Consider the following 22,991-nt stretch of genomic DNA (forward strand, 5'->3'; position numbering starts at 1 on the left):
TTTTTACCGCAGAGCACAGTGTGGTTACTGTCTGCTCTCTGATTACCTCTCCCCTGGAGAAATGTCATTGTGTCCATTATGTTTCTACCTGCCCTCTGTCCCTGAGAGACATTTAAGAGCTTTCCAGGTTGATGTCAGGAAACCACAAGCCGGAACACTTACTGCCCACTCCTTTCCAACACCCCTCTGGCACAAATATCAAATTTCTCCGGCGGAAGTGGTTGTCATGTTCTCTCTGTGAATCTATAGGGGAAAGTTGTGGAATTAATATTTGAGACAAATGCTTCCGCTTTTTGAGGAAGAAGAAAAATAAATAACGGAAGGGTAATGTTCCTTCCTCTTCTTTGTTGAGGCATGTGTCTGCCATTTTTTTTTAATCAGAGGTGTGCTTTTCTTTCTGATAATCGGAACCTTGTCAGTTTTGCACCCCTTTGGACTTTAGGGCACTTTTCATACCATCATGTATATATTGAAGTAAATTGTATTGTGTGTTATGTTTTATAGTGGCAATCCGACACTTGTCTCCAGCTGCTCCAAGCACTTATAAAATTTAGCCATTTCTTGTATATGAAAGCAATGATTAAAGAACAAAAGGTATTTCGCTAGGGGCAAAGGAGGCTAGTAGTCATTGTCTGGATGGAGCCAGTGACACTGATGTTGGAGCTGATAATGAAAGGGGCCATAGTCGACAGTTTACGAAATACACATAGTTTTTGTTTTTTTATCTTGAATTCTTTGGGGTTTTCCAAGTCTTATACCGCAAACAATACATCTCAATTCACCTCAGTGTCTTTCACTGTCTGTTTTTTCTGTCTTACTCTTTTTCACTCTGCCTGTCTCAGACATGATGTTTATAGTATGTCCCCAGTCACTCATGATAGGAATCATTCCATCAAGATAATGGGTAAATGACACGCACTCGACAGTTTCATTTACTGCCACATCATAGAGGTAGGATGGTATCTACTTGGAGTGTATGCGTGAGTGCCTGTGCTCTCTATGGGAATTTTCAAATGGTCTACAGTCATGCTCCAATTTTCACCTCTCTTCTGCTCAGGTTTTTCTTCCTCATTCTCTTGTTCATTTTATAGTCCTGCTTCATTTCAACTGGCTGGAAAACATAATTCCCCCAGCATTCTGGGTGGTCTTCACATACGCGTGCGTGTACGTATGCACGCATGCACACACACGTAGTCTATGGTTTTCATCTGTGGTACTGTACCAGCTACAGTTTCCATTAAAAGTTCACCACTAGCAGAAAAAAAAACAACAGCACCTAATCACTGCTCAATTTCAGTCGTGGACAGCCTCCGATTTACAAACGTTCCCTTCATAATGAAAAATTCTACTTTCGGTGAACGTGCTTTGGTGTAGTGACAACTTGAGCTCACCTCAAGACCTCCTATATTCTATTCATCTACGGTATGCCTTTAACGCCAACGTTTGATGTGGGTCCTGTGCACCCAGTCCTTAAAACCTAGCACACATTAGAGCACACACAGGTAGGCGCTCATCCTGAGGCTTTCTTTTTTGTCTTTTATCAAAGAAGCAGCCTTTTCATGTGTCTCACATGACAGCTCATTCCATGCATCGCCTGCGGAAACAAATTTCGGCAGAAATCTCAACCCTCTCTGCTCAGGTTTTCTCACCGCAACATTTGAATTCCTCACCAAAGTCAACCTGCATAAAGATGATCCTGGACTGATTACAATTAAAGTGTGCATCTACCTGTTTACCAAGGGCTCGGCCAAGTGTGCAAATGTACAAGACATAGGGTGAGGGTTCTAAAGCTCGATGCGCCCCAAGCAAATACCGTACAGTTGGGCACACTTTCAAGTGCTCTCCGATGACATGGCTGGGTGATGTCATACAGTTGCACAGCCTGATGTGGACCAGGATCATGTGGACTGTTCTCAAGAAAGTCCCGGTGACCTGCTAACCTGCACTCTCCCCTGCGGCTGATCCAACCTCCAAAGACGGAGCTCACTTGTCAAACTTTATAGTCTTCCTTAGGTCAGGGAGTACTCGTGTTTATGTAAAACCTAGGTGGGGAGGAAGGTTTGCTTATGATTTGATGTTTATCACCAAAGCAAAATGGCAAGCTATGATTCTCATGTGCAGTGTTTTCACTTATGCTCTCACTGTCCCCTCAGCACCATCCTTATGCTTGATGGTGCTTCTCCTGTAGTAGTGTGTGTTGCTGTGACTGTGTGTGGGCATGTGCGGTTGGTCTCCGAGTTTATTTATCTTGTTTAAATCACCCCTCAAACTCACTAATTGGTCCGGTTTCAGTGTTAGGTAATGAAGGGAAATGAACAATTACTCTTATGTTTGTAGTGAATGATCTGCGTTCATGGGTCTATCTGTGTTGGTTGGTGTGTATGTGTGTGGCTAAAGGCATGGGGGGAAAAGAGGTTCGCAGAAAGATCCTCAGGTCATCACTTGTGAGTGCGCCTTTCTCCATGATTCCTGGATGAATTTTGACCTGTGGCTTGCCAACGAATATAAGAACTCTGGAAATTGGATGCTTCCATCACAGATGTGGACTTAAGCATCAGTCATGCAGAGTTATCCATTGTATCCTGCCTTTGTCCGACATCAGCGTTTGATCTTTCCTTACCTCCATGGAATTTAATCTCCCTCGCTGTTTTAATACTTGTACATCCCTTTGTGAGTAATTGCTTCATCACAGTTTCCTGGATTTTACTTCACCTATCAGTTATCATGACTTTCCTCCAATATGTCCTCAGAGGCCTGTGTCGAAAAGCAATTTGAAAGCTTTGGCAGCTTTCTGAGAAAGTCTTTCACATTCTTTATTCCCCTCTGCTCTCACAATTAGACACTCCTGGTGGGGAGCTAATATTTGGCCTGCTTATAGTCATATTTAGTCATAATTACATTACGTCTCATGCTGGAACCTTTCCAACATGTACATGCAGTATTTTTGGCACATAGGTGCCTTTCCACAACTTTTTAAAACCATCCCTTGCTGGATCTAAAGTAAAAATTGCCCAGCAGTTAAATCCCATTCCTTTCAATGTAGATGTATCGTATTTTCATTATGGGTTTATGCACTACATAACTGTTCTATCAAGTGCAAGCACAGAATACTAACTGTCACACACACCATCCTTTAACTGGTCCCCAGTTGGTGCCAAGAAACCTGACACTGAAAGAAGTGCTCCATTCATTCTTTCTTCCTTTTAGCAATCAACACAAACACACTCAACGTTTTTATCAACAAACTTCGAATACATCCAAATGTTGCCAACCCCCACTGACATTTTTCCCAACTACAAATTTATGAGACATTGCCTTTGTGTGTTCAAAACTGTGTGATGCACAACCCAGCTCAATGACGAAATAGTCATTTGAAGGGAAGCTGAATGTCCCAGTCATCAGCCTGACCCGACCCGAACATTAAAAATGGAGGAAAGAAGAGAAGGTAATGAACCACTGGCATTTTTCCAGTTTACGTTACTTACAGGTAGGTGGTGAGAGGGCTGATGTTGGTCGGTACAGATGATAGTCCCAGCTCTGAGCAGTCCACCATGAAGAAGATTGCGTCTTGTTCGCACTGGCATGGTGATGGGCACAATGTGGCTGCTGCTCCTTGTCTTTCCTGCATCCGATCGTGGGCCCAAACTCTAGGGGTAGATGCCCCTACTCTCTCCATCACGCAGAGAAGCAAGAGCACAGGTAACATGTCGGAACGTCCACCTGCCTGCCTCTACACCTGTTTTGGCTGCCCGTGTGGCTTAATTTCTTCTGGTCTGTATGCTGTGGCAGTTGATGGAAAAAAATTAGATGTGTCCTTCCTTAGTCCCTCAGTTTTATTTATTTATTTATTTATCATAAACGATCCTATGCCAAAGAGTAAGACAATCTTGATTCTTCAGGAACTCTACACTTGCTGCTGTCACAACCTCTTCATATTGCTCATTCAGTCCCAAATTTATTTCTTTTTTTAGTTTCTACTTTTCTAGTTTCGAACCAATAAGGCCCCCAAAACAAATGCACTACGTCTTCCCTTTTCTCTCTTGTAAATATATCTCGCTCTTTTGCCTCCCACTCCTTACCTATTGTAGAAGGAGCGCATGAGTGGTGAGTGAGCGCCTCTCATTGGCCCATAATTTAGGGATGGGCTGGAGCATCTGTAGAAGGTGGGAGGGGCCCCTGAGTCCGAAACTCTCCCTCTCTTTCTCCCTTGCTTTGCCCTGTTTTATTTTGTTTGGAGGCTCAATGTGAGGAGAATGAATGAATGTTTGGGGAAGGGGCACACATGAGGTGGGGGCAGGGGCCAGTACAGTTTGGTGTGAGACAAGAGGGGACCTTAGAAATGGAAGAGAGGGACAGAGAGGGAGCGTTTATAGCTGGAGAAACTCATTGGGACCCTGTCCGTGGCATGGAGGCAGCATGGTGTGTTTTGGCTGTTGTGTCAAAGTTAGATGAAAGGGTATCTGAGTGTGACTGCTTGGAGGAAATTGCAATTCTGACACTTCAGCGCCCTTCTGTCACTAGAAAGATCAGAATGTGGGGTCTCATAAATCACACGTTCTCAAGTTTCTGCTGCTGGATTGTTGGTATCCTGGACTCACAGGATGAACACTCGAATGACAGCACGTGTGCAAACGCGCATATATTATTATTGGATAGTAGAGCTTCCAGTTTTACTGTCGGCAAGCCAACTAAAATGGCAGGTTTTTGTGATGTGAAAATATTAGAACCAAAAATTAATTTCACATGTTTTTTCACCGTTAACGTCTACAACTCCGTTGAAAAAGGAAAATATTTTCATGAAATTAAGTAAAGGCAAAAGCTGAAATAATAAAGCTGTACTCACTCTTAAGAAACGCAATGGGTTTCATTCAAAAGGGTGTTAAATGAGTGTCAGTACACACACCAATGGTTGCTGCTATGGAAAGTGCTTTGGTTAGTCCCAAGTACATTTTAGATGTTCAAGTATGTTTTCTTTACATTTTCTTTTCTTTTAGCAGAATCCCTGGGTGTTTCTGCTAACAATAGGTGTTTTTTTAAACATTCTGTATATATTGCCTAAGCTCAAATTCCAGGTAAAGCAAAATGACCCAAGGCTCCACCATGGTTCACCAAGGTCGTTCCTTTGGTTGTCTGCTACGTGGTGCTTGTCTTAACACATTTCCCCACGTGTTTTGAAGATATTTACTTTTTCATCCTGTCATTTTCAATATCACAAACTTCAAGATTTCAAGTCCTTTTCTTGCATGTTCCAAAAATGTGCTCTTTTGTGTGTCATAAGGTGTTCTTCGTTGAACGTGAAATGTCATCACCGACACAGGAAATTGCATAATCAACTTTTGACATCTGAATAGAACTTTTATTGGCTTATTTTAAAAAAAAGATTACTCTGGGGAGACTACTTTGAATCCGAAAGAAAAGAAAGGCATTTTGGAAGAGTATGTGAATGCATTTCGCTTCTACAAATGGACACATACTAAACTAAGATGATGAGATAGATTTGAAGAATTTGACCTCCCACCTCGGTGAGAAAGTAAGATACGAACAATATACAGTAAGAGTGCTAAGTAAAAGAGAAGAAAAATAACTTCCTACCCTTAGTTTTTTTATATACCTCTGTCCCATCTCTTTTTCTCTCTTTCCCTGCAATTCACCAGAGGCTCAATAGTTTCTCATTAATTAATTAACATTCCTATGTCACTGTGTTTTCTGAGGGTCCTTTGTTACAGCCCCACAAAACCTCTTTCAGAGCAGTTCTTCACATAGTCTCTCTCGTGCTCTCCCTCTTTTTCCCACTCGCTGGTTGGTTCTTTTCTTCCGCTTTGTAATGGAATGTCTGTTTTTGCTCCCTCTGTCTATTGTCATTTTAAATATGCTGTGTGCGGCGGTATCAAGTGATGCTTTATGTGCGCTCTTTTACAGCAAAGCCCTTTGAGCAAATATTCTGACAGTTCAAAGCCAAGCGAGCCTTTGCATACACATGCAAACACACAGTCCTCATCGCTGGTGTGCACAGACTTAAAATACTGCATACACCTGCATGTTCTCCCACTCCCTGCACTCTCCACCTTTCCCCTTCCTGTGCAAGAAGCTCTGTCATCTTTTAAATGATATTTAATTGTGTGGCCTAGGGGGATCTTTACAACACAACTGTAAACCCTGCATGCCTGGTCTTCTGCCCTTCTCAAATCGTGTTTCTGTCTGCCCCGCGCCATCATTTCTTTCTTTTATGCTTGCTTTCGCACCTGCCTCGTGCACTCTCTTTCAATCAAACGACTTTTTATTGCTACTTCCTTACTCAACCGACACAGAGCAGGAGCAAAACTCAATTAGAAATATGTTGCGCACATCCCATAACATTAGAGGTTTACTACAAAAAGTCATGGTTCAATAAAAATGTTCACATCTTAATCAGTAGCCACTCTTTTCACTACCATCTGCATCATAACACCTCAATGCTAATCCAAAGTTCCCTCCGGAAAGAAAATAAGGTTTCACATGCATGCAATATGCATCATCATGGGACCTGCTGAAGAGTTGGACAAAAATACAGCTCTACCATGCTAATATTTCAGTGGGAAGGAGTGTTTTTCTGTTTTATTGTCAATTTTGCATGTTCCGACACAGTTCATGAGAAAGCGGATTGAAACAATCCTCATAATTCTCTAGTTTGAATTGTTCTTTAATGGGTAAATTTTCTGTAGAACAGAAAAAGCTTATCCGTCACATTTTGGTCCGTGGAGAAATCTGATTGCCAATTAAATGTATTTATACCTGAATTAAGATGATGGTATGTCTGTGCTCATTTTCCACTTGTCTCTCAAATATTCTGCATCAGATCAAAGTCAGCCACCCCCCTCTCCCTCCCTTTTTACTATGCTCTCTCGACTGTAAACATTACCCAAGCAGCGGCTGCCTTGAAGAACACAGACAAGTAGATACCTGACACTAACTCGAAAGCACTCACCGTGGTCTTCTTGGAATAACATACACACACACGCACATTGTGCTACCTGAGCTCCTTGCAGCAAGAGGAGTCCATTCAATAGGTTGCCACTCAATCACCACCCAAGCCATTTCACCTCTTCACCCATATTTGCTACCTTCTCCCCCAGAAAACCTCCTTCCTCCCATTTCCTGCGCCAAACTAAGCGTGTATGTCAACCTGTTTGCGCCTGTATTTTTTGGGTGGATTCATGCGCTCAAGTAGGGTGACTGCTGGCCGGAAAAAAGCGAGACACTGCGCATTTCTGGCGGCGGCAGGTGTGTTCTCTGGCTTTTCATGGGAAACCACCTGAAAGGCAACAAAAGCTTCCTCTCCTTCCGACCTCCCCGCCTCCATCTTTACCCCGTCACTCTCTTCCTCTCGCCATCTCACAGTACAAAGAAATGGAATGAATGAAAGAAAGGTGGAGTTTGAGGGGGATGAGGTAAGGGGACAGAAGGGGGGTCAGGACAATAGTGGGCCTCCAGAGATGTGATTAGTCATGGAGTTCAGTAAAGCCCTCATCAGGGGCCAAAGTGTTGAACTCATCACCTCAGCTGGAGGCCTGTCAAGCCCTGCGTTGTGAAACAACAGAATGACTCTTTTGGAGAGCCAAGTGGTCAGTTATTCCATGACTGAGTGCTCCCGGCAGTCAAGTTAATATGTGAATGCCATGCACATATATGTCATGACATTACATTTGTCACTTCAATCAAAAAGAACACTTACACTACTCCTGGCACTATGTTCATCCATCAATTGGAAAAATATTTATTTTTAATGGGACATCAATAAAAATACCTTATTGTAAGAAATAATCATTTTGGAGTCAAATTGGAAGATTACCTGGCATTACCTGATGTTCTCCAATGCACAGAACACTGTGGATAGGAATCGCTGCTTTAATTTCTATTGCATTACTCTGCTGTGTATCCAAGTAGATATATTTGCAATAAAACAAATGGGGAACAAAATAATGACTAAAAAATTTTCCTTGTCAGGATCGCAGAGCTCTGGAGCCTATCCCAGGTGACTGTGGGTGAACGGTAGACTACACCCTAGACTGGTCGCCAGCCAACATAGCCTCCATCGAAGTCAGGCGAAAGAACCACTGCACCATCGGGTGGCATCTGGTGATCAATGTAAGGTAATATTTCTGCTATTGTGAATTGGTGGAAAAAAACTTGGGAATGTTTATGATCCTGCTGCTACACTCACAATCTATGAGAGAGCGCATAAAAAAATAATTCTGAAGATTTTCACTACAATTCTAGTTGCCTAATATTGCGAATGGGTCAATAAACTAAGTAGGCTTTCATGTTTCTTTATCTTGTTATGGACAGAGTAAGCCTTTGTGTGTGTATTGAACGTGTTCTCCACGTTGTGACAGACAGAGATATTTGCGGCTTATAATGCTGTTCAGGGAAATAGTTACTTACGGTTCTAAGCCTGCGATATTAGAATAGCGTTGTTTGAAGACGTCTGACTGGCACCACCGTCTGCTGTGTGGTTTTAAATAAGTGTATTGCATGTGTTTTCTTTCTGTATCCTTTGTTTTATTTTTCATTTCTTGTAACTCTGCTCAATGAAGGTTTGATAGACCCAAACTAGGCTGTCTCATCAAAACGTTGTGCGCATTCTTATGACACAGCATGTGTGTTTGTACATGCTTGCGAGGTGGTGTATGCTGCGTTTATTGTCAGACCCATTTTAGCATGATTGTATCAGCTATGTTAGAATGGAGGAAGGCAGACGAGGAATGTTAACGGTGACTTCAAGTGCTGATTTTTCTTCAATCCAAGCAGGATTTAGATTGGCTTCTAGGAAACCCAACACAAAAGCTTCACATTAGTCACAGAAAATTGAACTCATCTGACAAACGCCCAATAGTTGAAGTCTTGCAACTATGAACACACCAAACAGATGGATAGTATAGATAATCAGAATCTACTCGCACATGATATTGTAACCTGCTTGTCTCATCTCATCTCATTTTCTGAACCGCTTTATCCTCATTAGGGTCGCGGGGGGTGCTGGAGCCAATCCCAGCTCTCTCCGGGCCAGAGGCGGGGGGCACCCTGAATCGGTTGCCAGCCGATCGCAGGGCGCAAGGAGACGGACAACCGTGCATTCTCACACCCATACCTAAGGGCAATTTAGAGTGTCCAATCAGCCTACCGTGCATGTTTTTGGAATGTGGGAGGAAACCGGAGCACCCGAAGGAGACCCACGCAGGCCCGGGAAGAAGATGTAAACTCCACACTGGTGGACCAACCTGGATTTGAACCCAAGACCCCTAGAGCTGTGAGGCTGACGCGCTAGCCTCTCGCTCCACCGGGCTGCCTATCACCTGCTTATCCAGATGATAAATGAGAATTACATGGTGAAATATTGCCATCTTTTGGAATAAAACAGAACAGCATCACTTTGTTTTGTTTTTTTGCGCCAACATACGTGTGAAACAGGGCTCGGCAATAAATCATTGGTAGAAAATTATTGCAGTATATTGCCATTTATATATTTCCAGTTGGGCCTTCACGATGTAAATATATCTATCTTTATGCTAAAAAAAAGTATTAATTATTGGAAATAATTTTGGTTCGGCAACCAATGGCCCTGGTGTGAAGGCCAGAAAGACATCACATTGATCTTTCAAGGACATCAGTTTATAACATTGGCTCAATCCTCCAACTTGCATGGTATTCACGGGTTCTGGAAAACAGTCTGTGTAAGATTAATGATATAATTTTAAATTCATCAGCAAAACATGTGTGTTGTTATTTTAAAGAATAGACATGTGGTGTATGTTGGCGGACAGTGCACATGCACCATTATGAAACATCATTTAAATTCAAATAGTCATAGAAAAATGACACCATCCTCTGGTACTCCATAGAAATGGGAAGCCAACTTATTTCGTGCACATCACGTTTAAACTGCCACCACTGGAAACTCCTGAAATCATATACCAATGTAACTAACTCACTGTTAATTATATTTTATTTCCCACACTAAATGTGTTTTACCTACTTCAGTTTATATCTGGTTCATTATGAGATCTCTCCGAAAAGCTTCCAGGACTGGAGTCACAAACATTTTTTTTTTCATCAAAACAACATTTTTTTTCCCTTCAAAGTAACCCCCCTGAAGGCATTCAGGTTTTTTTGGACTGCTTGGTTATGCCTTCATTGATTCCTGGAAAGTTTTCTCTGCAGCTCCAGTATCATAGCCATCTTGACATTAGCAATGTTTTCAAAGCGGGTCCCCAGGATGACCCTTTTTGACCTGCGGTAAGATGAAAATGTAGCATCGATCAAATTTAGGTGACTGGGAAAATTGCGCTTTTAGTTAACAAGGAATTGTAGTTTATAGTTCCCATGAAGTAGAAGAAGAATCAATGGAATAAATTCACTTATTTTGTTCAGTGGTGTGTTGTGCAATTTTTTGGAAGATTTGTGGCTCTTCTCTTTATTGGTTGGCAAACAGTGATCTTGGTCAATTTAATATCACACCCAGGCTGCATATGACCATCTTCTTCTTATCTTAGTGTGAAAACTCATGATTTATGTGCAATCTTTGCTTAAGTTAGCGTGTTATTCAGATAAGGATTGTGAGCCGAGTGTAGTTTATTATTGTTTATAGAGAGCACAGATTACTATAGAACTGCCTACTTACTGATGGTTCCAAACAATCTTTCGTGGGAATGCAAAGTCCCTCCAGTTCCCAATCCCATTGCTTATCTACAACATTCCCGTCAGAATTATGTATTCTGGCCTCCTGTGCAGGATCATTTCACCACCACTTAGCCAATCCTACAGACTAAAATGTTAAAGCGCGCCTGAATAAATATTTCACCAATTTCTTTATAACAGTAGTTGCGCACAACAGGTGTGTAAAACTGCACGATGGTTACCACGTTTTATTTCGGGGATCTGCCCAACAAACAAACAGATTCCGGGAAGAACAGTGTAAGAGCAATAGAAAGCGGATGGTGATGTTTGGAGTCATCAAACCTCAGGTTTTGCATACATGTGTGCCTTTGATAAACCCAGCACATTACCAACACCACAGCATGACCAACTGTCTCCTCACACGCACACTCATTACTGGACTCCCTTGGCCTCTTTTAGTATCCACTTCACGGGGGTAGGTTTGGTGTTTTATCACTTTGCACACACATTAATAAGAACAAAACACTAACGTGCAAGGGTCTTTATTTTGTGTCAGGGAAATTCCCAGTGAGTTGTAGACATACAGGTGATTTGCTTATGCTCACTAATCTGGGGGTGGACCATAACTGTTAACCCACTACACCTGGAAATAGACACACAGCCACTTGTTCTCGCACAGCTCATGACCATATTGATAAGCCCGCTGGCAGTCCTTTCAGCTGCCTCAACACCTGACACACCAAGGGTCAGTAATGTGTGCCTGAATGAAGTCTAATGGAGACCGTTAAACTTGAAGTGTCTCAAATGACAAGCAACTCTAATCTGTAGTGCGCAACAACTAAGCAAGCTCAACAATTAGTAGCAACATGAGACCTATGCAAATGTAATTGCTAGTCGGCATACATTTCTTCTGGTGCATATTTTCAAACTTTGTTAGAAATTACATACAGATGTTATGGGATTTCGATTTGTGGAAGATCTGTTTTTATTTTTAAGTTAAAACTTAATTTTATACATTTTTGGTGGAAATTCATTCAAGTGTGACTAAAGTGTAAAGACCTTCTATATTCAGTTTAATGTTAACGGCTGTGAGTACGTGGTAAGAGTCTGAGGAATTGGATTGGATTGGATTGGATAACTTTATTCATCCCGTATTCGGGAAATTTCGTTGTTCCAGTGGCAAGAGGGTGAGGATGCAGGAATAGGAAAGGCATTTTAGACATAAATAGATAGGTAATAAGTAGGTCAAGAAATAAATACATGAATGTGTACACTAAATGTGTGGCACATTGAAGAGCAAAGTTAGTGATGTCATTTCGCAAAACACTATGTGAAAGACAACTCTCTTTCCCAATAGACTTCATATATCATTGATTCCAAGGACGCACCTGCCTGCTTAAGGTGTGATAACAGCTCAACTGTTTATGCTGTGATAACTGCTTGATTAAACATTACAAGCATATGTAGCTCCAAAACAAAATACTCTATCTTCTTCCGTCCAATGTCGAGCACTACTTCTGTCTAAACAATTATATAAGTGAAATAAAATAAGCATCAATACTGTAAATATTTACAAGAAGTATTCTGATTTCTCTTTTTGGTTTTCTAATTTATTTGTTATTTAAATATCTCATTTTGGGGTCGTTACATAGGGATACACATAGGCTTAGTCAGGGTCTCAAATGAGCACCAAATGTTGTTGCTTGGTGCTCTTTTTTTTTACAATGATGAACTCAAAGTAGGCTTATGTACAGCATATTATCCATTTTGATAACAAGCTCAAAGTAAACTGCGTACTAATATAATTTAGTCTTCCATATTATACTGCTTAACTTATTCAAGGTCACAAGATAGCTGAAGCCTATCTCAGATGATTTTGGATGGGGAGCCAAATAAACCTTGCACTTGTTCCATGTATACATTTAATAATTATGGTGCTTCTAGACATAAGCGCATCACACTCACCTGTCGACAATTTGGAGTTTTCAGGGATGCTAACATTGGGAAAGTACTTTGAGAAAATCCTCATAGTTAAGGACAGAACATGTAAACTTCACAAAGGAAGACCCGATCTCTGTAATCTTCGTAATTGGATTTGATCAACACTTACTACAGGTAAAAAAAGAAGTTTTAGGAACCAGCTTCCATTTCAATGTGTAAAATCCCTCCCATAACAATTTTGTCCAAATGGGATTGGCCACATTGGGTGAAGCGAAGGAGGATGTGTCTTCCTAGGCTATAAGAGAGGTGAAGCTTAGGTAAAGCATCCTACAGGTGTGGTTGCTAACTTTTTGATACCTGAAACAAAAAGAGTAAAGAGGACATCTCCAGTGTGATAAGGTATGAAATTTGCTGTGATGACACTGTCAATGTATTACAACGGTGGTGTTTAACCTCTTTTCCCTATCCAGATTTACCTTACATTGCCTTTACTAAAATGAGTTTTTTTTTCTTTTGGTTTTTTTTCTTGATGAATGTTTATTTGCAAATGCATTCAGAACTTGGTTTAAAAAGATCTCCGCTATATTGTTGACTATTCAGTTATGTACTAGATTTCATATACATGAAAAGAGGCCGTTATAAACACAGTTACCTGAATGTTGCCTGGTTAGTGCGAAAATAAACACTTGCATACATTTGATAGTCAAATTTAAATACACATAGTTGTGGTGTTTCTCGATGGGAAATTACTCACTGAGCAAACAAAACCTTGAACCAAGATGAGAGGACACGCTCTCCTGCATGAGTAGAGAGGTGATAAAAGTACAGCTATAGCTTCATATATTCTACAAAGGCTTGTTGACTGTTCATTCATTAGCACTTAGTGTGGTTACAGGCTGATGCCGGATAAGAAAGCCTTGCTCTCAATTTCTGCTATAATTCATACCAAAGGTGTTCTGTCAGGTTGAGGTCAGGGTTTTGCACACCAGTTACTGTAAATTAATCCACACAAACATTTGCAATCCCTTGCGTTGATCCCTGGTTCACAGTCTTGTTGGAACAGGGTCACCAAACTGCAAAGTTTCAGAGGTACGGTCTTGTCCAAAATAGAGAAGCATTCAGCGTTCCAACATTTTTCCATGCTCCCAGTTTGGGGAAGGTCTGTTCCATAATTATTTTGGACATGGATGAGAAATTATGGTGTAGATTAACCGGACTTCTTTACGAAGTCAACCTAAAAAAAAGTGAAATCATTTGGGTTAATTTAGAAGAAGAAGAAAAAAAACATCCAGGTCTCTAAATCAGCATTTGACATAAGAAAGGCAAGACTGAAAAAAAATGGTCAAAAGTTCACATAAACACATTCCTAATCCATATGAAAAGCCGTGCCAGATGGCTTGAAGCTGATGTAACTGCAAAAAAAGGCCAGATGTCATATTAAAAAACCTTAGGTTATGATTGGGATTACACTTGAATTCATAAGCAATTCACATCCTGGGATCAAATACTTTTGTATTTGTATAGTTTTTCTACCTCACTCTTTCTTTGGCAGATGGCTTATATGACAGAGCTGAGGCTTGGTGGAGGTCGGGGGTCCTGGGGTGGAGTGGGCCCCTCATCCTGCTCTGAGGTGGACCTGGAGGTAATCGAGGAGTACCTGCAGGAGCATTCCCTGGAGATCCAGACTGCACACACACACACCTTGCCTCTGACCAATGTGGTGCAGTATGTGAATTCTCACCACAGCACAAGGATCATAGGTGAGGACACACGTGAGATTATACATTTATTGAACAGTTTGTCAATTGAGCTTCATCTGCTTGCCCCTCCATAGAGAATAGCTGGTCAGGTCAGCATGCCTACGAGTGGCACTGTGGTGCTCCCAGTAAGGAAAATGAGGCAGAGGCTCCAATTCCAGCCTGGCTCTATCCCCATCAAAATCAATGGGTGAGGTGAAACTTTCCCACCTCCACTAAGTCTCCAAAAAAACTGTGAAGTGAATGCAGATATTCGTTTCTTTATATGTTATTTGCTTTACTTTGCATTAAAACTCTTTTTCCCCATTTCACTTGTTTGGACTTTTCTGGGTGGCTAACATGAAGCCTGGGTACGCACTAAGAAATTTCAAATATAATAAAAGGTCACATTTAGTATTTGTATGGGGGGAACATGAACTTGAACATACCGTATTTCAAAAGAATATTTCCATGTTTCGGCTCGACAGTAACAATATGCACATTTTTTCAATAACCATATCGTGTAATTTTCCAGGATCAAGTTGCATATCCGCATAAGGCGAGTGACCAGGTATATATCGACTCCGACTCTCAGTCCAGTTGTTCCCAGTACCAGGAATGCCCTGACGACTCTTCTCCAAGTTTTGATTGTGGGAACAAGTTGATCAAGGAGCCCTTACTTCTCACTCCTCTCTCAGGTACAAGTGTTGAATGTTTAAAAATCCGTTGGTTCCAGAACCTCTTCTGTTTTGATTTATTAATCATCTTGTCCACTCACTATTTCATTTACAGCCCCTTCCTCTTTGACAGGAAAGAGGAAGGAGCGACTGTTCCAGTTCCTTTTTGAGATGCTGCAGACACCATCCATGCGAAGCTGCATCTGGTGGGTCCAGTCCTCTTTGGGTACATTTCAGTTTTCCTCCCAAAACAAAGAGCAGCTAGCGGAGATTTGGGGTCGGCGAAAAGGGAACCGCAAGACCATGACCTACCAGAAAATGGCCCGGGCATTGAGGAATTACGCTCGCACGGGCGAGATCCAAAAAGTCAAGCGGAAACTCACATATCGCTTTGATGAGAAGACGCTAAAAGGCCTCCAAGGAGACGTCAATGCCATTTAAAATGAAATGTCTTCAAGCAGCAAGAAATGAATACTGAGTATTTAAAAAAGCTGAAAAATATTCTTCATCAATGAAACGTAACGTAAAATCTCATAGGTTGTCACATTATATCTACTTAATAAGTGGAATGTCTTAATCTCCTTATAGATTGGTTTTCCTGTCTTTGTGGTGTTGCGTTATAGATGTGTTTGTCAGAAAAGAGTTTATTTCTGCCTATTACTTTATTAACATATACAGTCAGAATATTTAATGGAATTTATGAGATGTTGAGGTTGAGATATTTGAGGTTCAAAACCTAACTTGAGCTTTTTTTTCTGCGTATTGTCTGCGTCTTCTCCTCCATGAAGTGATTGGACACAATGTTTGAAGGCAAACAAATAAAGGAAGTGGCAAGTAAAATTAACCACAGGTTCATTTACGGTTCAAGATATAGAAATTTGACATTCAATAGGATGTGTAGCAACATTCTGGACCTGAATGTTGACTGTCTGGTTCAGCAATAAATGCTTGCATAGATTTGATAGTCAAATTGATAAACACAGTGTGGTGTCTCTGGATGTAGAATGAACTGTTTTGTTCTTGTGATTGTTATTACTGTTTTTCTTTGTGTCTCAACAAATACTCATTCGGTAAACATGAATACGGGTAAGTGATTTTTTATATTAAAAAAATCTTAAAGACATATTAGTCATTTTTAAGATTTCTTAAGTGTGGGCAGGTGTGGGCTCAATTCCCGCTGGTGGCGGTATCATTGGGGGTGCGGATGGTTGTTTGTCTGTATGCCCTACGTCTGACTGGCGACCAATCTAGGGTGTAGTCTGCCTTTCGCCTGAAGTCCGCTGGGATAGGCTCCAGCTACCCTTGTGACCCTTGTGAGGATAAGTAGAATGGAAAATGAATGAATGAAAATAAATATGTCCTGCAGTAACAGTTTAAATAATAATAATAATTGCCTTTTTATTATTACTCCTATTAATTTAAACTGAAAGGACTAGCTATTAATGCTCATATTTCAGTCCCATTGACGGTGCCACATGTCTAATCCATTTTGGCAGGGAGCGTCTGGCGGCTGTAATTTGCTGCCATCCCTTTGCAGTCAAAATGTATTAGACGTCTACTGCCGTCAATGACAGCTAGTGAATTTAGTGAGTAAAAGGTTAAAGAATCATCGAGTTGGACCAGAGAAAACTACAAGTTACAAGCTGGTGTGCCTTCTTTTCTTTTTACTTTCAAGCAAGCATAACATGAATGTATATATTTTCTTCCACCAGAGAGCGCCCAAGACTTGGGCCCATTGGGCTATCACTCTGCTTTTGCCACTGAATCATACGTCATGTCACCGCCATATTGAATGTGGAAAATTGCAGCGATCGGTGAGTAGGCCTTGTTTATGGACCGTTTCACTGTAGTTACCTTTCTCAGGTAAAACTAATCAATTACCTTTACCTACTGGACATTTTACGATATAGGTACTAAAAACAATTTTGAAAATTTAATTCACCCACTCTATGGCTAATAGGCCTACTGTGAATTTCCCCATTGAAACTGATCTTCACATTGAAGTATGTACTATTTTCTTCTTTAGTAAGCAACTCCTGGTACTTTGATTAATGCTGGTTGTTTGATCAAATTTGTTGATATTACATTGATTGCAGTTTTAGATCCTTTATCGTCATTCTACTTTGGAAAAAAAAAAGAAGAAAACCCTCAATTGGTTTAATGAACGTGGGCACGTTGATGTTAATTTTTGTTTTTATTTACAAATAAAAGGGGTCTTCTTTAAACAAGAAGCTATGCTGTACTGTGGGCAAAAGTCAAATACCGCTAATATTAAACACCTTTCTAATCATTTTATGCAATAACTGTTCCCACACAAGTGTGTGTCTTCTCAAGTGGTTCAATCAAGTTATCAATCCACATTTACACAGAAACAAGGCAGGTCACCTTTTTTGAAATGACTTTATTGCCATCGACAAACTTTTACAAACACTGATACATTCATAGTTCAGTAATGTGATCCAGTGTTTTTTTTAAACAATTGTGCCCTCATGAGATCGAAACTTCGAATTTGCCAATGTAGCCTGCATGCCAAGAAATTTCATATCTGTTTTATCTCTCTGATCCACTGTTTCCTTTTCTGTCCCATGTTATGGATGTGCTGAAATGTTCTTCTCTGCTATAAATGACTCTGTATGATGAGAATAGTCAATTATTGACTTGACTCCTGGAAGGCATTAACCATTGCTAGGAAACGTAGCTTATTACATGAAGCCATGTTATGAACTGGCTCGTGATTGTGAAGTCAGTATCTTCATCACCTTGACTGGTAAACTTATATTTGAGTATGGCCTCCACTTACTGTTCCAGAATATAGGAGACCGATTTTAAACTGTTTAGAGCAAAGGGGGCTCAGTACGTCGATCATCAAGGTATTATTGGTACATCACTTGACAGTAAAATTTGATCCAGTTTGTTGGTTTTCTTTAGGCCTGAACGATGTCTCATTTGTATCGCAAGGTCCACATGTGCAATACTCACGTTGCAGCACGTGCAGTACTTTCATCGTATTTAATTGTTGAACACTTTTAAGGAGCACATCAGGCTTTCTACCCAACTTGTGTAGAACCGACAGCCTTGTCTAACATAAACGAGCTCTAACAGATGCTCGATAAGCGATACATTTGATCTTGAACACTTCAAATGTGTGTCGAAATAAAATGCTTCAATTTGGCACCCTTTGGTAGTGATGAGATGGTAGTGGTCTCATCGGCCCCCACAAATTATTCAACTGTATGTCCCCATTGCCATTTATTCAACATAATGATCATTCATCATACAGGATCTTCAATTTTTGCCAATTTTCCTTGGCAGTGTGTGGTAGTTTCCTAATGTTGTCATCAGTTTGTTGGTTGTGAGCTTCTCAAGGAAGGCAATAGACTGTATAGTTATCACCCGAGCAGGCTACAAGCCCACTCACCAAACTACACAACCTACTACCTCACCCTGACAAAGCCCAGTTCAAATACACCATTTGAGAGCAAACACAGGAAACATGTCACAGCAATCAACATTATGTACGCTCTCTCCACAGGCTGAGATTGGAGCATTTTTTTTACATGGGGAAAAAGATTGGCCGAGGAAGCTGTCTCCTTGGGGAAGACAGTAGATTGCATAGTTAACTCGAAAAGAGGCTACACAACCCTCACAACTATTCAATCTACTACCTCAGGCCCAAGGCCAGCATTCATGTTGCCTGACGTGGTGGCGCCATCAAGGTCACACTCCTGTGATGGTAAAAGAGAAACGGACAGTAGGGTTATCAGGGTTCTCAATTCTCATGCATTGAGTGTCTTTCTCATGGAGACCATTCTCATAGACTAAGCCAGATCTCACTATTTCTTACACAAATAAATTTAACTCAACCATTGTCGTATTGTACAAATTTACATTAGCTATTGCTGCACACCTGTTATACCTCATAGTTATCACATACGTGCAACAAGATGTCTAAAGGCAGGGTCAGCAGTGTAAGAAAAGTCAATAGAGAGCCGCAGCAAAATAATTATTTAATTATTAGTACAATTATCCAGAGCCATAAGCACACAGACAGAGACATGGTTGACGGACAAAGTACACACTCACACTCTTCCTGACGGGAGCTTATTTCCAATTTTGCCAAACCCTGTAGTCATTGCTGCAGGCTATCCCGTTGCTCCTTCTCAAATAAAGTTACAGGCACACACATACTGGCAAGCCTGCAAATTGGCTGCTGCCAACTGCCTCAGAGCAGATACAGGGCTGAGATACTCCCCTCCGAAACAAAAGAATGAAATACAAAATGGCGACTTGCGCACCGGCCATTTTAGGTCTGCATTAAACCTTTTTTTCCCCCCCAAACTGATGTTCCCACGTGCAGTTCGTCACAAGTGATGGAGCCTCACATTTCTACCATGGGCTGACACGGTCACAGATGTAGGTCCTACACAGGCATTGTGCCAAAGTGGGGTTTTGTGCTGCATGATGCCAAAACAGATAGATGCTTATTGATTTTTATGTTTCTCTTGGTTTCTTTTTTTTTTTTACTTATTCTAAAAGACCTAAATTTTGACCCATTATAATTGCTGGATGTTCCTTTTCCTCTGGCAGCAGTCTTGTTGTCTTTTTCATATTTGGCCAGGGATATTTTCTGTTTATTTTGGTAATGTTTTGTATGTTTGTTTTCGTAAGTCTGATTAAAACATTAGGTGATGACAATATTAGCATCTGTGTATATTTAATTTAGTTGTTTACTAAAGAAAACATTGTGGTATCCAATTAGCTGGAAGCTTGGGAAGTTTTAGTTCACTCTTATTGAAACTGTTTATGTATACATTTAGAGGTTTATGTGTTAGTGTAGTTAGCATAAGTATGCTGGTGTCATAAATGTGACAAATACAACAAAGGTTTTGGAACTCTGATGAGGATCATCAAACATTATATGGCTTCCGTGCATTCTGGTTAGTTAACGTAACTCAAAAGCCATTCCTGTATGTTGTTTTAATAAAAGCTGAATCAAAATCAGCTGACAGTGCATTTTTTGTTTTTTTTGTTTTTTTTAACATGGAATTTAAATTGTAAAATTGATCAAATAAACATTTCTAGCTGTACAGTTGATTGAATCAAACTTGTCTGCCGTGTTTTGTCTTTCATAGGGATTGTGGTTGCAACATGTTTAATGGAAAAGAGACTGTATATTACCTGATAATGTATTGCTATGCTATTTGATAGAAGCCACACCATGTGGGTTTGCACACACACACAAATACCGAAACCCATTTTCAGACTAAGACATGGCGTGAGTCAAATGAAACAGCTGGAGCTTCCTGTTGGGGACCAGAAACTTCCTGTCGCCTTTCTACAAACAGCAACAAGTCAGCCACAATATCAGGCAATGGGCTTCAATCAGGAAGTCACCCTGTCTGCCATAAGGAGAACTATTATGAGGAAACACAGCAAGTTCATCTGAGGATACACGAGTAGGCGGGGAGGGAGCTCTGCCACTCCCATTTCTCTTCCTATCTCCCGCACCCATGTTGCCTCTCTCTTTTTTTTCTAGATTTTTCTCCTGTCAGTCTCACGTGATGAGGCCTGCAAAAGGAATGTCTGCTGAAGGCATTTATTTGCATCTAAATGCTCAAAAGTGCAATGGGGGGGCTAATGCCACACAAGTTTGATCAATAGCCTGCCCATGTTAGGCACATGGCAACACAGCGCCCTCTTAGAAACAAACGCTATTGTTATCTCCACAATGGGTTTAGAAAATATATTATACAACGTTTAGACTTTTTATCACACAAAACAATCACTTTTAGCCTTTAACTTTAGGATTTTCTGTGTCTATTGGGTTCTACCTGTTTTATGATGGAAATGATCAAACATATTCCATGGGTGAATTTAAGACAAACAGTACAGTTGCCCCTTACGAAAGACTGTTGCGCCACTCGATTGTACAAACCAGAAACCGTTTCCTCAAACACAAAAGTGCAAACATTGCATGAAGAGAATGAGAAACATTGTGTTACTTATCACGAAAGCTCACAGTGATAAGAGAAGCACCCCGCTCCTCATTCCCCTTACGTTGTTATTCCTTTGGGAGTTAGTTGTATTGACTCAACAGCAGCAAAATCGTGACGTCCGATGAATTTCTTAACAAAAAAAACGTCACAAACAGGACCGATATCAATGCCCGCCATTCCAGAGCGCGACACCTGTTTGCTGCAGAAAAAAAGGGAAAATATTGTTCAGTTCTTGGCCTGCCTGCGAGTGGAAGGGGAGGGGAAGACGTGATGAGGAAAAGGGAAGCAAGAGAGTGTGAGGAAAGGATGTATGAGGCAGCAAAGTGTCCCGGAGTCTCTCTAAGGCTGTCAAAAGTTTCTCCTGCGTTAACCATCGAACAAAAATGGCGGCGTGCGGCGTGGCAGCTGGCAACGAGCGACACGTTTACAAGACCCGAGATGACGAAGAAGGACAGAGTAACTTGGAGAGCAATATTACAGGGTGGCGGAATAGACAGCAAAAAGTGTTTCAGGGTGAAAAAAGGGAAAATACCTGGAGCCTGTATATGAGCGGCAGCCTGGGTTGGAGGACTGGAGGAGAAGAGGGCCATGATGGCGGGAAGAAGGGAAAAGAGAGGACGAGAGCACACCCTCTGCGAGCAACACGCCTTTTTTTCCCACAATCCCCTCCTACTGAAGCGAGTGCGACTGTTCATGCACTGGGTGACACACAGCCCTACAAACGTGCATCCGAAAACCAGCACGGGCGAATCGAGCGTACTGCGCACAAGAAACGGAGCGAGGCACCGAGGCAAACTCACAGTGCTTTGGCACAAAATTGGAAACACAACAGACACAACGGACGCCAGTCGGAAAAATCCGCATGAACCATTTGCCAGCCTTTGGATCACCCTCTGCTCTGGCCTGGGATGTTTGCCTCCATCTGCCTGCCCACTTTGGCACTCTTGCCAAGAGGGAAGCAGAGCGAAGGAAGGGTTGGCGTATAGCTACAGAAAGAGGAAGGGAGGGACATGCTGTCGGAAGAGAGGGTGAGCAGAAAGAGGAGGAGTTGTAGAGGGGAAGCGTGGAAAGAAAGAGTGTTACAGTAAGAAGTCACTTGAATTGTCACGAGCAGATGCAGGGGAACAAAACAGTGGCAAACGCAGCTGCCGGCGGCATTTGTGTTAATCGCCTGAGACACACCATTCGCCTTGTTCTATACGTATACACTGTCTAGCAGTGATGGACAGATGGCAAGAGACAAGCTCACGCCATATTGTTCCTACTGACCATGTTTGCCAGATTCTAAAGATGCCAACGCCGCCTTCTGCATGAAACAACAGACACGCAGATGCTATTGGTTGATTTTGCTGAGTACAATGTGATCTGTCATGCAGTCACCTAATACTTGCCTCTGATCACTTGGCTGTGAATTTAGTGGGTCTTCATACATGAAAATGGTCAAAGTTTGAGAGGAATTTCAGATTATACTTGCTCCATATAGGTGACCTCAACTAGAAATGCAGCTTGTCTGCATCTGTTCACCAATCTGATCTTACAGTGGACCTGTCGTCATGTCAAAAGATGCAGAAAACAGGAAGGCACCCCCTATCTACTTTTAAGAATCACTTGAGCACGGCTCGTCATTGGCAGTATTGTACGTATCACAAAACTCATGCACATATTTCCCAGGGTTCTCGCAGTCCTTGAAACACTCACCCAGGAGAAAACAGAGAAAACAAGGGTCCACGTTCTCTGCTTCGACTCCCCTTGAGCCTTTTCTTGGAGATAGGACACACACAGACAAACATACACCCGGATACGCACACACAGCTGTACTGTACTCAAACACACATGTGGAACTAACAATCCAGTTTTTCCACGGAGGCTAACATTCAGCCAAGAGTTCGGACAGCCCCTTAAACCTGACGTCACGTGCCCTTTGTTGTTTATGAATTTATTTCTCTCCTCAGCTGAACTCTCTGAACCCAAAGTATCCACCAAGCTCC

The 22,991-nt window shown here is 41.4% G+C and overlaps 2 protein-coding genes and 1 long non-coding RNA gene across 4 annotated transcripts in view; 1 reads left to right on the forward strand and 2 right to left on the reverse strand.

The window, feature by feature from the left end:
* The window catches only part of lgr6 (leucine-rich repeat containing G protein-coupled receptor 6), a 35,108-nt gene extending 31,083 nt beyond the window's left edge, over nucleotides 1–4,025 (reverse strand). The window contains exon 1 of the mRNA XM_077608412.1: nucleotides 3,486–4,025. Within this exon, the coding sequence (XP_077464538.1) occupies nucleotides 3,486–3,706 (221 nt within the window). The 5' untranslated portion in view covers nucleotides 3,707–4,025. The remainder of the gene's footprint in view (nucleotides 1–3,485) is intronic.
* Nucleotides 4,026–7,989: 3,964 nt separating this feature from the next.
* Nucleotides 7,990–15,535, forward strand: LOC144081126 (uncharacterized). The gene is made up of 5 exons (XM_077608419.1): nucleotides 7,990–8,129; nucleotides 14,147–14,354; nucleotides 14,429–14,541; nucleotides 14,866–15,028; nucleotides 15,123–15,535. Exons 2-5 carry the CDS (start codon nucleotides 14,147–14,149, stop codon nucleotides 15,446–15,448), a joined length of 810 nt encoding a protein of 269 aa, XP_077464545.1. The 5' UTR covers nucleotides 7,990–8,129; the 3' UTR covers nucleotides 15,449–15,535.
* A 1,853-nt stretch (nucleotides 15,536–17,388) lies between these two features.
* Nucleotides 17,389–22,685, reverse strand: LOC144081142 (uncharacterized). 2 transcript variants are annotated; one of them, XR_013302985.1, is made up of 2 exons: nucleotides 21,536–22,685; nucleotides 17,389–18,732 (listed from the first exon to the last, which is right to left on the reverse strand). It is a non-coding gene; the product is annotated as an uncharacterized LOC144081142 (long non-coding RNA). The 2 variants fall into 2 exon arrangements; XR_013302979.1 differs by having other exon boundaries at nucleotides 17,389–21,202.
* Nucleotides 22,686–22,991: the final 306 nt, after the last annotated feature.

This window comes from Stigmatopora argus, chromosome 1 (genome assembly GCF_051989625.1).
Source record: "Stigmatopora argus isolate UIUO_Sarg chromosome 1, RoL_Sarg_1.0, whole genome shotgun sequence".
NCBI classification, from domain to species: Eukaryota; Metazoa; Chordata; class Actinopteri; order Syngnathiformes; family Syngnathidae; genus Stigmatopora; species Stigmatopora argus.